Source organism: Tympanuchus pallidicinctus, unplaced genomic scaffold (genome assembly GCF_026119805.1).
Source record: "Tympanuchus pallidicinctus isolate F22 unplaced genomic scaffold, pur_lepc_1.0 scaffold3, whole genome shotgun sequence".
In the NCBI taxonomy this organism is placed as follows: domain Eukaryota; kingdom Metazoa; phylum Chordata; class Aves; order Galliformes; family Phasianidae; genus Tympanuchus; species Tympanuchus pallidicinctus.
Window position 1 is genome coordinate 86,883,885 of NW_026294747.1, and position 17,122 is coordinate 86,901,006.

The following is a 17,122-nucleotide window of genomic DNA, read 5'->3' on the forward strand; positions in this document are numbered from 1 at the left end:
CATACTTTAAAAAAATCATGTGCATAAAATAAATCTGCAAATGTATTGCAAGTTAAGCTGTTCTCCTGGTGGTCAGCTGTACAGTTTGCCTGACATGAGCTGAGGAGCCCCTTCTTTGAACAGCCATCTCACATCTATGAACTATGATTCTCAACAGGAAAAAAAAACTAAAAAACAAAAATCTAGAGTGAGCGTAACATGATTGTTGGTGTCTTTTTTTTATCAATTTAAAGTAGAAACTATTAATTTAATATTTCTTTGTTTTATATTTTGCTATAGTTTGTGAGGGGCCATGATTCATAGGTTAACTTTGGTATGTGCATTAATTTAGAGCCTGAATATGTATGTGTGACAATGTAATGACTTATGCAGGATCTTGTACTTAAAAATGTACTGTGTACTGTCAGGCAGTAGAGAAACAGCTGAAGATCTGTGGCTTTAAGAGGAACGTGGATGTCTTGGTGTTGTATCTGGCTGGACAGTAAGTAGAATGTTTCTCTGACTTTTACTAGAAGTGGAACACACAGTACATGGTAACCACAGTGCTTTCTGTAACTGTCCCTGAACATCATTTATATGTGAAATACCAGCTTTACACCTAGTCTGTGCATGCTGTGCAAAAAGAAATGGCAAAGAAACATGGGGACACAGGGAGCAGAGCTGCATGAGCTGTGAAGTAGTTAAATGCCTCAGCCCTAGGCACGCGGTCCTTCTCTAGCAACCCAGCATTGCTTGAGGGTCTGTAAGTTCACAGAGTTTTGCATGAACTTCTACCACAGGGAACAGAGACATGAAGCTTAATGGGCTGATCTCTACCTGTTCTAACTGGCTTGTAAGTCTGGGTGGAAAGAGTATCAAAACAGCAAATGAAGAAACACAGGACCTGCCCAGTCTGAGATCTGCCAATTTTCTGACCTCCCTGAAGAAATCTGTTGTTGCAATAGCAGAACTAAATGGTAGCACCTTTGATATTACTTGCATCTTGGCTGTTAAGAACTGAAGGGAGGGCAGGGCAACATGAAGTGAGTACAAGAGCTGTTTGAGGTAGGCAGCACTGATCAGAGAACTGATCTCTGGGAGCTTTGTGAAGCAGCTGAAGAGATGGGGCAGATGAGAAGAAACCATGTGAAGGAAAGGAAGGCAAAGTTTTCATGAACCTGTGGGTGATCTGGGTTGATAGAGCTGTAGGATGAACATGCTGAGAGGCTACCAGAAAGATGGATACATGACAGGACATACTTCCAAGTTTTTGAAAAGCATACTTTGAATTTCTGGCCAGGGCACAATTCCAAGTGTTGCATACCTGTCTGCAGCCTCACAGCTCTGTCTAGTTCGTGCTGTTGATATCGTGTAAAGAGCTAACATAGTGTAATAATTCAGCCATGAGGCCTTCAAGGTCTCTAAATCCTATGAATGCAAAAAACAAACAAACAACAACAACAAAACAGGTGTTAGGGAATTTGAGAATTATTTCGTTTGCTTTTCGTGGAAGGTGGCCTTGAAAGTCTCTCCCCTTAGCACATCTCCTGATTAACACCAGGAAGGAATTCAAAACTCAACAGTGGAAGGAAAGTATGAAACATCTGGTTACTGTTAAATTATTATAACATTTATTTTAGAAAGAAGAAAGCATAGAAAATCTTAGTAAGGAAGATATATACATACTGAGATGGTGTGTAGAGTCTTAATAAGTGTATTTTCTGATGTTAAATACTTAAAAGTATATTCTTGCTGGCTTTGAAATACTCCTTGCTATGGAATAAAGAAGGAATAAAAGAATAGAAAGAAATAATCAGGAGACAGATATAGAAGTGATCTGTCTTCCCATGAAACCATTTTGAGAAAGATGATGCAAGCTTGTTTCTTTGATGATTGAAGAGAACGAATTGTCTTTTATTCTATCCCAAATTACCTTGAACCTCAGCCAATCTCAGTATCAGAATATGCTCTCTCAAGTGTTAATTTGACATAATTTTCTACTGGCTAAAGTAGGAAGAAAGTGAAAAAAAAAATAATTGAAGTCATTCAAATTTGAAGGAATCAAATTTTACTTTTAAACCACTACTGTTAAAGGCATGTCAAAAAGTTTACATTTGGTCACTGAAAGCTGTCATCCTAGGAAAACTGATTAACTTAGCAGTAGGTAGGATAAGAGGGCTGGAGGCCAGAAAGTATCAGTTTGTAAGAGACATGCAAAGGCTGGAAGGCATACAGAAAGGGACGTGCTCCTCTAAAATGTTAGAGAAATTAAGCTCTACCTGGGGCAAATTAAATGCCTTAATACTGCAAAGAAAAAAAAAACACAACAGATTAGAACTTGGAGATAGACAGCCTCATCTTGGCTGTTACAATGGAGTAAAGCCAATTAAAATGTAAACCTGTGTAGAATGGCAGTGACAAAAATATTGGGAAATTTTGGCTTTGCTATGTGAAACATAATTTGGCAATATACAGGTAAAAGTCTACTAAAAAAAAAAAGAAAAAAATAACTCTGGAAGAGCTCTGCATTTCCTGTCAGCTCTCATGCACTTATCTTTATTACCTGCAGAAATGTATTTGCTTGTGACAACAAAATAAACACATATATACAAAATAGTCTTGCAGACTTAGTTTTTAGAGGTGATTTGAGGAGACCAAATAGCCAGTTATACAGAGCAGCTGCTTGGGATAAGCTCGTGCTCAGAAAAATGCATGAATTAAAATACATCACATCAACTTTGTGGTGTTTGCTCCTGGTATTTTTTTTTTCCAAAGGCAAGATAGAAAAGGTGCTCACTCCTTCCTGGAAGGGTTCCTGGAGAAAAAACACAAAACTCCTGGGAAGAGGGACATAGCTTCACAGCTGGAACACAAGCAGAGCGGATTAGGCTGATGGTGTGAGATTAATTCCTACCAATCTGGTTAATTCTTTCTGGACCACTGGCCCTGGTCACCAGAATGTTCAAAACTGACATGGAAATTTTATTATATCAATTAAAATGGTAAAGATCGTCTACAATTATTTGAGAGGAAATCAAGAACATTTATTTAAAGCAGTGAAAAACAGCAACAATTAGTGAAAATTATTCAACAGCTCACCCATATTCTCTGGTTAGTAGGTAATTTGTTATTTAGAGCACACCAGCAAGCTCAGCTTCAAAGTGCAAGGTACACAAACTAAAATCCCTACAAGCACATGGGAGAGAGATCCAACCTCAGTCAAGGTATTCATTTAAAACAAGACTGCTAATGAATGTGAATACTAAGTTTATACGAGAAAAATGTTGAAGAAGGGCAGAAGATTTCACAACATGCATTAATAAAAAAGATAAGGAATTGACAACAATGTGCTTGTTGTCTACCTTCTCTTAGCACCATGGCCAAGGAATCCATATTGTCCTTTCACAACATTTTTCCTTTATGTTTGTGTCCCCCAGAATGCAAAAATCCTCCTTCTGTGTTCTCAGTAGAGTTTCCATCTGCAAAGTAGATGAACTATTGTATTCACTAAAAAATATATGCTTTTATGGAAGAAGAAATTAATGTATAACTGAGTTCCCATTTCTTTACCATTTGCTGCTTTGTTATGCTTTCACTTTTATCATGCATATGTTATCTCTCCCTTTTGTACTTTTTTTGTTTTCTACAGAATTGTTGCTTTTTAGTGCTTACATAATATTAGCTACCAGAAATCACACTGCTTACCAAGTGATTAAGCACCACTTTGTTTTTTTCCACTAGAGGACTAAGGAGTATTCCAAGTCTGTCACTGTTTCGTAGGTTGAGGTATTTGTGGATTAACAACAATAAGGTAATGTAATAAAGCTGTAGTGTCACCTACATATGTTTGAATTAAGGGACATTCCCAGGAGAGTGTTCAGTATGACAATGTCCACATTAAGTTCTGCAGTATGGTCCTAAGACAATTCCACAAGCCGTATGCTGCACATGCTCCGCCTGTGCAAGTCTAGATGATCATAATTACTGTGTCCTGTATGAGTTCTAACATGATGCTCTGTAAAAATAGCCGAACACTACAGTTTTCAACCAAGTCTCAGCATGTTGTATTTTAGAAAAAATCAGCTACTTAGCAGTAGGAGGATTGTGTGATTTAGAAATCTGCAAATATTTAGCCAACAATTACCAAGTGTCTGACTGAATCCAAACCTTACTAAAAAGGGGAAATTTATAAAAGATACTATTTTCTAACCTGCTTTTAAATTCCTTACTATACAGTAATTTACATGACTTTCACAAAGGACATGAATTCTTAAAACACCAGAAGTGCTTGCTCAGGTCAATAAGTAGCTCTGTGAGGAGAGAAAAAAATAAATTTACATTCCATGTAATTGAGGAGTATATGCGTATCTGCTGCCCCAGGCTAACATCAATTATATAGCATCTTATGTCAGCTTTGTTGAAAGACCTGTGGTTATCCAACTGTTCTTAAAGAAAAGCAAAACCATGGATATGCAAAGAGGTTGAACTAAAATCACAGTATAAGGCTTTCCATTTTACTTCTAAAAGGCACTAAAGAGTAAGGAGAAATAGCCTATTGACTGTGAATATGACAAAGATGGAGAAATGCCATGCTGTATTACAGGTGTGTGTGTACCCACACTACAAAAGGTACAGTAATCGCTGCAAAGAATGTGTCTGTTTTCAGATTGCTATTTTCACTCAGCCGTGTTTTTCTGAACCTTAAAGTAACTTTTAATTTCCAACAGGAAAACTTACTTTGTCTCTTCCTTTCAACTTTCAGAAGATACATAGAGCAAAACACGTTTGTCTTAAAGTCAGTGGTATAATTCAAGATCTAAAATCATTCCTGCACCAGCAAATTACATTACAGAAATCAAAATAGTGTTGGGAATCAAATTCTATTTGTTGTCTTTGTGTTTAAACTGTAAGGATAAGCAGCTGTGCAACATTAATGCTCTCAGCTGTTTCAAGGGCCAGATAGGCATCCCCTTCCACATATTAACCTTGCATTCATATCAAGACTGCAAGATTAAAAACTTCCTATAGTAAGACAGTTTTTAAAAGGCTATGTTCTCTAGCGTTAAATTTAGACTGTTACATAATAGTTTTTCTAACTCTAATTTCAGATTCAAGACTTAAGTTTCTTAAAAAAAAACTACTGTTTGACTGAGCTCTACCTCAACAACAATGAACTCACAGATATATCAGGTATCAATCTTCCCTTTTCAGGTTGCTGAGCTGTACTTTCTTTTTTGTGTATTGGCATTCAAATTTATAACAGTGAATGACAGCCAGTAAGTTAATGGTTGAAAGCTCACATATATGCATAAATGTTAATTATTTTCTTAGGAATTTGATTTATTCCAGCATACTTGAGTGGCAATAGACTACAAGTTCAGATCAAGTGCTGGTTTGAGGGCAGTGAAATATCATACACTTTAATATCAGGCAATTGTAAAATATTTTGGATCCAGCATGACCATATCTTATATTCTAAATGAATATTTGAAGTTGTTTTTCTATTGGATGATTTGCAGTTCTGTTGCTGACCAGGCATTGAAAAAGCAGATAGAAGAATCTCCTGGGAGCCATTCATATTTAGATGATGAAAAACTGTAGTGCTGATAGACTTAGCATGAAAATGAAAGAGACTTAATTAATAAGTTGTCTCATTTCCTGTAGTTTCATCATTGTGTAGTAACACTTATAATCAGAAGTGTTTTGCAGAAAAACATTTTTATCACAAAGTTCCATTTGTTACTTATAAATCTGTATATATTTCGCATGTTCTTGTAGATTTAACTAGCTGTGCCAGACCACTGAATTTCTGAATGAAGAGGCCAAAGCATATCAACACATTTGTGAATTTTAGATTTTTGAAATATTAATATTTGACTTTTATCAGTTCCTATAAATTATTAAAATGAGAAATTGTGTTGATTAGTTTCTGCGAGATCTTGTGGAAAAATGAATGTTTGAAAGAAAAATATTTAGGCAGAAGAGACATTACAGTAGATACCAACATAGGGGTTTAGCAAAGTGTGGGGGTCATTAGCAGAGAAATGTGGATGAGAAAAACTGTGTAGAAATTGGAAAACGATAACTTCTTCATACATTAATAATAGCTTGAAATGGAACTACTTTCTATAGGTATAATCTATGAATTGCTTGAGAGGCAAAGGCAATGTTAGGTCAGGATAAAAGGAAGTGGAATTAAAGATTACTGAGATATAGGAGTCTATGGGAACTGTTGAGTCGTGGCCTGAGCCACTGGTTGATCACCTGAGGGGAGCACGGAGCCAGCCACAGGTGAAGGCAATTCAGCTGTGTGACCGGAAGGGGTGGAGCCTGGCTGCACCTCTCCTAGACCTGTTTAAGGGCTGACTGCCCCTGGGAAAAGATCTCTTTCTGGAGGTTGTTCCTTTTGGAGTTTTCTACTGTGAGCAATTTTAACAAGAATGTAAAATTCAGCGTGCAATGTAACAAAATAATTATCTAGATAAATGTAATGATGTATAATGAGAATAATTATTTTTCATTTCAGGTGCTCTGAAAAACTTGCATTCGTTACAGATTCTGTTGCTTCACAACAACCAGTTGAAACAACTTGGTGAAACAGTGAAGGAATTAAAAGGAATGATAAGCTTGCGGACCCTAAGTAATACCTTATTTTTGTTTTGCAGAACAGTGAGCAGTAGCTTTTAAGAATATCTTACCAGGATATGTTTCTTGTCTGCTTGTGCATCACTTGCCAATAGCTTCTGAAGCTAATTATCAATTTCAACCAAATTTGATAGAAACAACCTGTAACACATGAAAATTTCGTAGAGACTACTGCTACTAAGCTTTTGGCTGATAGCTAACCAGCCTTTGGCTTAAGTAGCTTGGAGGCAGTCAAAGCCATGTGCTGCTCCCTGTTTGTATGGGGAAAATGGGAGAGTGCTGATATTATCATGGAGGTGACGGGAGATGAGAAACTGGTGTCACTGTTCTTGAGAGTGCAAGGAAGGTGATAGGTTATGGAACAGAAATTCCTGTCTTGTTAATCATATTCTTTGTAGAACTTAGAATCTGCTCAGAAAGATGCAGAAAATACAGGCTTTTAGAGTCTTGAGAATAAACATACTCTGATATAATAGTATCTAAGTGGCATGATTTTGATATACTAGATGGAAATGAAGTTTTAAATTACATTATACAAGATGGTGCTGGCACCACTAAGCTAGCAGCCTACAGGAAAGTAGAATTCAATGCTATTAAGCTATTGAAAGCATGGGAATTCTTTGTGCATGGTTCCTGAGAGAATATTGTTATAGATCATGCCAATCTCTCAGTACTTTGAGAACACAGGAAACAAGTTTCTTGTCTTGCTGTCGCAATCACTGAAGATGAATATCATCAAACCATACCTCCTTACACATTCAAAAATTGACTGCCTTGATCACAGGAAAGGAAAAAATGGCTTGCAGAGTACAATTTTAATTGAAATTGATGTTGGTCTGAAATTCACAAACAAACCAAGTCTTTAGGAAGACAACGTGCTGGCAAAATTATTCTTTTTCTTTTTTCATTATGTGCAGGAATGAAAAAGAGCTCACATAAGAATGCAGTTGTTTGAAGTGATTAGGCAAAGTCTGGACAGATTTAGACAGATTCAGACATCGTATGTATGAATGGTGCTGTCACTTGAATTGAATGTTATAGCTCTACCAATTAATATGGAGCTTCAGAAAGCACAGGGAGTCTGTGCTCATTGCAGTTAACTGTGGGAAATAGAGAGGAATAGCAGATAGTTACAGTGCTGCTGAGTCATTATGAGTGACGTTCACAAAGACTCTGTGAAAACTGAATGAATATTGGACTGGCCACCATTATGGAAAAGCAATTATTTAGAGTAACTTTTTAAAAAAAGGCTCTTCAGTTCAAAGAAATGACAATAAATCGGTAGAAGTGTAATACTCTACGGTATTCATTCCCTTCTAACCTTTACAATCATTAAAAAAAAAAAAAAAAAAAAAAAAAAAAACCTTAATGCCTTTATTTTAAAGAAATTTAATAGAAATGAGTTCCCAAATTGCCAGGAGTTATTAGTTTAATAAAATGCCTCATCATATTTGAAATAAAGGTCAGCAAGAAATGAACAAAATGTGTTTTAAAAGTGATTTATATCAAATTGTATTACTATAGCATCTGCTTGCAGTATTCAGGACTGGGAAGTGAGCACAGCATTTCAGCTGTGTAACTTCAAAAAGGCCTGTGCCCGTGATCCATCTTTATAAAATAAAAAGTGTTTTGGAAATGGGAAGCTTCTCACTGTTGTGAGGCAGTTTTTGTTTTTTTAATTTATTTATTTTATCACTGGAAAATTTGATTTTCAAAATATCTTGCAAAGCATCAACAGAATTTCTGGATATATAATAATGTTTTATTATTGTGTAGCTCCTGTGAGCTGTTACAATGAGGCAGTCTGGTACACTATTGTCGTTCACTTTGGGAGCAATATTCAGCTACCAGAATGTTGCATTTCTTTTTTCTTAAAGCTCTCCTGTGATTTTTGGCCACTGCACTGCTAAGGATTTGAAGCATAACACCATTTTTCATCATGCATTTACTGAAAACAGTCAGTTTCTAAAGATTTACTGGATGGGTTGCTCACAACTGCAGACTTTTGGGAGATACATAGGGTTTCTTTATAGGCTCACCTTGTTCTACATCTCTTGGAATCTAAGATTTCTGTGTACTCTGCACATTACCTCAACTGATTTATTGTCCACATCTGATAACATCTTCCTGCTCAAAAAAGTTATTTTGTTTTTCACTATGCTTCTGTCACAATAGTTCCTTTCTACCCCGCGTAGGGTAGGCGCGCTCTTTTCCTACATTCTGAACTGGGAAAAGAGACAAACCTGTGGAGGAAGAAAGCATTATCCCTAATTTGTAGAGGGAAAATTACGTTATCTTGACTAGAAAGCAGAGCCAAAAAGTGATTCCAGATGTTTTGTTAAATAAGACCATCTTGATCTATATGGTGGCTGGATTTACTTTAAGATCAAGCAGCAGAAAAATTTGTATACTGTTAAAAATCAGTGCTGGTAATGAGGAACATGCTCCAAGCAGCATCTAGATTCAGAAGAACTTAGTATCAGCTCCTCCCTTTGTCTTGGAAAAATCTCTCTTTGAGTCACCATTCTAGTACTGCTCAAACAACTAACCTACCTGCTTTTAGAGAAGTTTCTAAGAAGTTTTTCTCTGTGGAATGCTACAGTGTTTTTTTCTTGACTCGAAAGCATTCTCATGAGACAAACACATCATCTTACTTCTGATTAACGCTTCCTAGCAAAAATGGCTATATAGTCTTGGATGCAGTAAAAACACAGAACTTTCTTTTGCTGCCACCTTGTGGGCTGCTTACTACTCCTGAATATGGTGGTTTTGTTGAAAATTCATTACAACGTTAAAACATTTTCTGTTCTCTGAATACCTGAGCAGACATTTTCCACGTACAAGGTTCCACTTGCCCACTCCAGCCTTACTGAGCCTCCAAACAGTCAGGTAGTAGCACTGAACTCTGAGCACTCTGTGAAACTCAAATGTAGCCTGGTGAACAAAATATGAAATCCTGTGGTTCACAAGCCACTGTAGAATATTTCTCAATCTTTTTTGTCTTTTAGTATCTCTGAAATACAAGAGTTCTTATTTGCCATTCACCTTGCCCTCCTTACCTGTTAAGATTAGGTAAACCAGGGGATTTTTTGACCTACAAGGAATATTGGCCACAGGCTCTTTCTAAACAGATCAGTGTAGATCTTTGTAGAAGTTGTCAAAACTGTTAACTTTATTTTTTTTGCCTGCTGTGATCTTAAGGTATCCTGATCTTTTTTTTTTTTTCTGTACTGTTGAAGAAAAACAGTATTTCTTTAAAGAGAAAAATAGCTTTTTTTGTGTTGTTTTTAATTTAGAAAACAAACTTTTTTTTATTCTATTTTTGTTTTTTATCTGAGGTCAGTTTCTACTTTAATCAACTTTAGATGTCATTCGCGTGAACCAAACCAAGTCTGGCGTGTGAGTTGGGTGGATGTTCCACATTTGCCAAAGCAGTAACAGAAAACTGATGCTTGTCTGTGTTGCAAAGGTTTGGTTATTCAGGGAATGTGAACCTGAGCATAATAAGTATTTCAGTCAAGTTGCTAATGGGCTTTTAGAACTTAGGGTCTTATAACTTAATAAAAGTGTGTGGCACTTCATTTCCAGAAGCACAGGTCCTTTTATACATTTTAATCTTCAACTTTTTCACTTTTCAAACTCATAATCCATAGAGAAATCAGAAAATGCAGCATTTTTATTTTATATTGCATTTAAGGGATAAAACCTTTATATCGGCTCTGATAAAGCCTTAGGAGTCCTAAAGCTCATCTTTTTTTAATTAACTCTCTCCTGCTGCAAATTTTGTGTCTTATCATTAAGCCATCAGACAAAAAACAAAGAACCTGCTACAATTTAAAGTAGGCATCACCAAAAATACTCAAGGCAATCAAAGGCGAGTATTTAGCGGTTTTGTCTGTATGTCTTAAAAAATACAAAAAAACTTCAAAGGCGTCGAGTGCACAATGATGCCTTTCCTCAAATCTTGCCTGTGGTATTTTGCACGCTCTGCAATAAGCCAGTTCCTTGCAGTCTGTCTTCAATTGAGTGATTTTGTGAGTATAAGGGAACCAAGCTTTGTTTACCTGCTGTAAAAATAATTTGAAGTTAAAAACATTTTCTACAAAATCTTTGTCTACTAGTGCTCTTTAATTTTCCTGTCTTGCTGAGTTTGTTACTTTTCTTTGTAGTTTTGGTGATGGCATTGTTTTGTATATATTTTGCAGACCTGTTTCACAACCCTCTGGCATATGATGCAGGCTACCGTCTCTATGTGATACACAGTCTCCCTTCAGTGCAGCTCCTGGACAGGAAGCGTAAGGATTGATTTTTCTCTTTTCACAAAGTGTTGACTGTTGCTTTTGATTTTTAGTAAGTTTGGAAAGATATGTGCATTATTCTTGTCCGTTTCTTACGTACATTTGTTAATATCAGTTTGTTAGATCTTTTGCTATAACCATTTTTGAAAGTTTTGTTTGGCATAAACCCTTTGGTTCACCCAGCGCTGTTGATTTCCATCTTTTTCTATTTAAATTGTGTATGGTTATCTTGTAGTTGATCTATATGTTGTTGGGTAAGAGATATAAGCCTGCATTTAGAAACACGTGCCTCCATTTGGTGTGATGTTCTCAGATAACTGTGTGTTTCTGTGTGTTTCTAGAATGTATGCACATCCATGCTGACCAAGTTGTCAGATGGAAATCTTCATGAATCATCAGATCTTTCACTTGTTGTCTTAAAAAGAAAAGAATTATATTGAGAACAAATACATAGATATGTATCAGTAAATATATTGAAGACAAACCAATTTAATAAACAAGCCACAGTGGAGCCAGAAAATCAGCTTTGGTGGTTGTGTCTTTGATGTTTGGTGAGCTGTGATACACAAAAGGATTGAACGTTACTGTGAAGTGCTGAGAAAAGTATTGATTTGTACCTGACTTTCTCCTCATGGGAAAACAGTGAGGGGAAACTGTCATCTTGGAAGCCTGCTCTGAGCCTGTGGGAGAAACAGTGCAGGAATTGAGAAAGCAGCCTCAGGATGACTGTTTGGCTGCAGGTTACGCAGCCCTGCCATGAAGGAGAGCTGGCAGATGGGCATGGTCTGTGTTAGGGGTTATTGAGCTTCTGGGTTGACCACGTGGCCATCTGCCAATGGCTGTACGTTCATTTCCTATACTGGAAAGTGAAACACCTTTCCCGTGTACCTCCAGCCTCTTCAGTACTTGGTCTGGGGCACTTTCTTCAGACTGTTTTATTAACAGTCACTTTTGGCTGTCTGAAGCTAAATGTACTGGGAAGTACACGCTGCCTTTACAGTTCTAAAAACAATTCCACAAAACTTCCATGGACTCCTGTCTTCAGTACAGTTATACTGTATTCAGCTCTGGAGCAGGACTTGCAGCATTAATTTCTATCAAGCTGTACCCTGAGTGTTCTATTTAGTGAACTGTTTATTTAATGTTACAAAGACTGTAATGTGAAATTAAATATTTCCTCTTTCAATCTTGAATGGAAAATGTTCCATCTGTGGAACATTCCGACAGCTTCGGCCTGGCTGGCGTCTTTATGCAGGACACGTGCTCACACTTTGTTACCTCCAGACATGGATGCTGCAGCTCCTTTCTAATGAGTCCCCCAGATACCACAACTTAGAAACTCCCCGAATTCGAAATGTTCCTGCCAGAGTTAGGTTCTAAACCTACAGCTCTCTTCCTTTTTCCTATCTGAAGTTTTAGATTAGTATGCAGGTCATATCATTAGTTAAAATCCCTCATTTAACTTACAGTCTCAAACTCTTTCTTAAAAATGTGAAGTTATTTTTGAAATCAAGCACAAAACAAGAAAGTGTGAAGCTTTTCTTTTTACTGCACTCCTTCAGTTTCCTCCATAATTGAGCAATGGGAATTAAACTGACCTTGAAGTGGGATTTGTTCACACTGTTCATAAAGAAAGTTCCAAGTTTTCACTGACTTCTGCAGTAGATGTCATTTGTAGTAATGAAGAGCCTTGTCTGGTAGTTTCTTCATTTAAAATTCCTGATCCTACTGCATCCAAAATACTTCTATTTTATTAGAGGGGGCTGTGCCCCAGAGCTGTAGCAAGCATCACTCCGTGATCTTCTTCTGAATCTCTGAAATTATGCAGATTTACATCACTGTTGTTATAAACCTGCACAAAATGAAGTTTGCATGCAGTTAGTGCCAGCCTTTTTAGTTGATAGAGGAAATAGTTTTTTATATCTCTTTTAACAGCAGTTACACGAAGAGAAAGGGAGTTGGCATTTCCTGTCTGTAACTGTGAAAGGTCCAGCGCTGTGGAGTCGATTGCTTTTGGGAAGAGAGTGGACTCAGTGCCAGGCACTGCCATCAGGCACAGCAGGGGCCCTCGGCCAGCCAGGAGACTGGTGGTGCCCCCAGGTATCCATAACCATAAGAGCAAAAGCAACCATTTGGGGGTGCTTTCAGTTGAAGTTCTTTTCATTCATCCAATGCAGACTTGGTGTCCTAGTTAGTAAAATATCAATGCATTGGGAACTCAACCAAACTGCTCCGCAGAGCCAGGAGCAGCGCTCAGAACAGCAGATGAATGAATCCTCAGCTGTGTGCATTATGACAAATATGTTCATAGAGTCACAAAATTGTAAAGGTTGGAAAAGACCACCACAATCATCTAGTCCAACTGTAGTTCCTGCTACACCCTGTAGTTAAACAAGTATTTTAACAGCTGAACAAACAGCATTTTATTTTTTCAACATATATCATATTGTTATTTTTTAAATTTTATTGAAGAGCATCTCAGTACACCATAATGTTGTTTTGGTGATCAGCATCCTTGAGTTTTGATGCCCTCTAGTGCTTTTATAAAATGATCTCTTGAAGAAAATATTTTCTCCTACTGTTGTAAATTTTGCACATCTTGCCTAGTTTTGTAAGCAGATTCCTTTTTATCCTTTCCAAGCTGAGAATATTTTCATGATGTCTGATAATAGCATATAAAGTCATTTTCTAAAGAGTCCTTAAAACATTTACTGCTGTCAGACAGCACAGTGAGTACCCATAACCTTGTGACTGCTCTGTCATGAGGCAGTCCAGAGCAAAACACAATGATGTCTGCTTTTTGGATGTACTTCTATGAAAAACCTACAAACCAATGCGTGGAAAAGTTTGTCTAGGGAAAATTAAACATGAGTAACTGAATTTGAAAAGATTTTACATGTATCAAATCTGCTGATTTTTTGACTCATTTGAACAAGTAATTTGTGTTCAGGATGATAATCCTCAGTTCATCAAAGTGCTGCATGCGCATTGATGTCTAAATTTGAACTTTTTATTACAGGTTGGGAATTTGGAAATCACACAAATAAGTAAGTGTTTCTCTGAGCTTTCTGTTGTTGGTATTGTTGTGGTTTTGTTTTGTGTGTGTGTGTGTGTGCTTTTTTCAGAAAAAAAAAAAACCAGTAAAAATAATTTCTTGACAAATTTTCTGGTGTTCTGTTTCACACAGTTGAAAAGTTGAAGCTGTATCATTCTGATAAGATAGCCAACCCACTGCTGTATTAATTCTGATATGAAAAGGTATTCCAGGTGTATAAAAATGCTATTTATTTTATAAAAGTGCTGTTTATTTTATAAGATCAAATAGCAATACCTAGAAAAAGTGTGCTTGAAGCATTGGAGCATCAGAATAGCTGTTCTGTATTGTGGCACAGACAGCATTCTGCTTTCTGGTTGCTCAGAAGAACATACTCTCTGGAAAACATTACAGAGCTATAGAACAAAATGTTTTAAGCCTGTAGTTAACTTTATTCTGTTAAAATTTCGACATCAGAAATAAATGGAAAAGCTTATTTCTGTGATGTCTGCCTGGATTGAGGTGGTTTTTAATGGATTTTAATGTGTTGACACTTTTAGATGCCATCTTTATAAGATATTTAAAATCTTAAGGTATCAGACTTTTGAGTTTCACATATGAAAATAGTTGTCAGATTTATTAAAGGAAATAATAACAGCCTGTATATGATGATTTCCCTTAAAAATCTGATTTTTACAGTTATTCATTTTCAGTACAGCTCTTTACAGTCAGCTTAATTTGTGTTTATAAATGATTTTCCTGTTTTCAGTGGAGTTCATTCATTGATGCAATGGATGTGCAGCTTCCACTCCATCTGAATTGTGTAGGTACCTAGAGTTGGTGAGGTACCCAAGTGTTTGACAGTCTGTGTTATACTCAGAGGAGACAAGGAGACAGCACGTGGTTTCTGTTAGTTTCCTGGCACCGTGTGTCACATAGAGCTACACCTCTATGGAATAAGTTCTTACAAATTAGGGTTTTAATATTGTATCTGAGCTTAAAGTTTTGGTTGTTGATTTGGAACTGATATTGCAAGTCTGCCGCTTCTCTCTCACAAGTATCAGGACACATGAACAACATCAACTGAGATTTCTGGATTCAGTGTCCTGGATTCTTGCATGGTCACTATTTAAAAGACTCACACTGAAATAAATTTTGCGTTTGCGTTAATGGGCATCAAATCAGTATGAAATCATGCAGTGCACAGTTTTATGATTTCCACTGGATACTTGCAAGAATCAGAACATTAAAGTGGACAACAGTGCTTTAAATACATTTTAAATAATTTACTGCATGTTTTTTCCTTAGAATCTTGGAATGCTGACCTTTTCAGGTTTTGTTTTGCTTTCTAAAATTTGGTAACAGAAGAAAGCCTTCTAAAAATGTACAATTTACAATCCTCACTCCTGACTTCTAACTTCATTAACTATAGAAAGCACACTTAGTGAAATAACTCCAAAGTAGGTTGAGAGCATTCTGATAATGTTCATTTGTCTTGTTCTTTTTGCAGAGTTCCATTTGAGAACCCAGAAGACGCTGTTTTACTACGGGCAATGACAAGATCTATAATGGAATTTTCCTCTGTTGACTGGAACAAAGTACCCACCTGTCGAGACAGAGGGCTTAAACACAAAGCAGAGGAATCCCCTGAGAAGCTGACAATCCAATTTAGATGACTTCTTTCTTCCTTAAGAAAAACACTGCTCCCCTGTCTAAAGTAGATGGAAGCATCTTACGTAAGTTACTATCTCTATAATGTAACTGCACTCAAACATGCATCTAATTAAATGATCTTCCAGGAAAAGAAAAAAAAAAGTAGTATTATTATATAGTAGTATAGTAGTAGTATATATTATATAGTAGTATATATAGTAGTGTAACATTCCTTTTATCATCAAATGTATAATATCTAGGGTCAACAAATTAAGAAATCAAATGCTAAACAGTGGTGATGTTATAACAAAAAAATGTTTGAAATGCAATTTCTATCGTACTTTTTTTTAATCTCAAATCTTAATTTCTTAACAAGTACTTTATAGGATACATTATTTCATTCTTTATAGTTTCTACTGCATAATTAGACTTATGATGTTCACTACCAATAATATATCTTCTTCCTTCAAAATAAAGATACGAGATAAACAGCATTCTTATTTCTGAGAGCAGTTCCAATTTGGTAATTTGTGTGCTGCACTAATGTGCTGGAATCTCTTAGTTTTATGACACTACTGCACTGTGTCTCACTACCCACAGAAGCACAGGCAAGTAAGGGTGCTGCAGTGTGGTTCCTGTCCGAGGCTGCCTACACTCTCCATGACGTGTCTCTGCTTACTGGTGCTTTATGGGGAGACAAGATGTGCCATACAGAATGCACTGTGCCAGGACTGCTGACAGCACTGTGGCACTGCACCTGACACTTTTGGCTTCTAAAGCCAGTTATCACTAAAGGAGGTAGCAGACCTGTATGTAAATGGGAAGTAATACATTTCTTCACAACTTTCTCTCTCTATTCTGCCAAAGGCTTAGTTTCAGTCAGTGCTATTTGTTATATCAAAGTCCTTCAGCAGCCTGGGGCTTGTCTTCTGAGTTCTTTCTTTTTTCTCCTGTTAGCACTGAGTCATGAAATGGTCTAGGCTGGCAGGGATTCCTGGAGTTTATCTAGCCCAACTGCTGTTGAAAGCCTGAGATAAGGTTATCCAGCACTCTGTCAAGGCAAGTCAAATATTTCCAGTGAGGGAGAGACCACCACTTCTTGGCAACCTCCTTCACTGTTTAATTGCACTCCAGAGCAATTTTCTTATATCCAGGTGGAATTTTGCCTGCAACAACTGGGGCCTGTTGGCTCTTGTCCTGTCACTATGCATCTCTGTGAAGATAGCTCATCTGCTCTATAGCAACCTCTAGGTACTGTAAGTTTTGTGATTAGATCTGAGCTTTTCTGTGAGCTAATGAGCTCACTTCCTCCAACTCTCTGATCGTCATGGTGGCACCTCGGCTGGAACCTCTTTTGATATTTTTTTTTTTTTTGAGTCAGGTTGACCAAAACTGGATGCTGTATTCCAGGCATGGCCGAACAAGTGCCAAGCCAAATGAGATAATTACATCTTTGATCTGCTGATTATATTCCTGTCTTTACCATCAGTGCTGCCAGGGCATTCCTCTGGCT

The 17,122-nt window shown here is 37.0% G+C and overlaps 1 protein-coding gene across 1 annotated transcript; it reads left to right on the plus strand.

Annotated features, from left to right (window-relative positions):
• The first annotated feature begins 344 nt into the window (after positions 1–344).
• On the plus strand, positions 345–15,771 carry LRRC72 (leucine rich repeat containing 72). Its single transcript, XM_052695386.1, is given in 9 exon segments — positions 345–481; positions 3,721–3,790; positions 4,507–4,608; positions 5,088–5,169; positions 6,506–6,619; positions 10,830–10,919; positions 12,858–13,022; positions 13,942–13,969; positions 15,467–15,771. Coding segments are annotated over 9 exon segments (954 nt in total). The 3' UTR covers positions 15,633–15,771.
• The last annotated feature ends 1,351 nt before the right edge of the window (positions 15,772–17,122 follow it).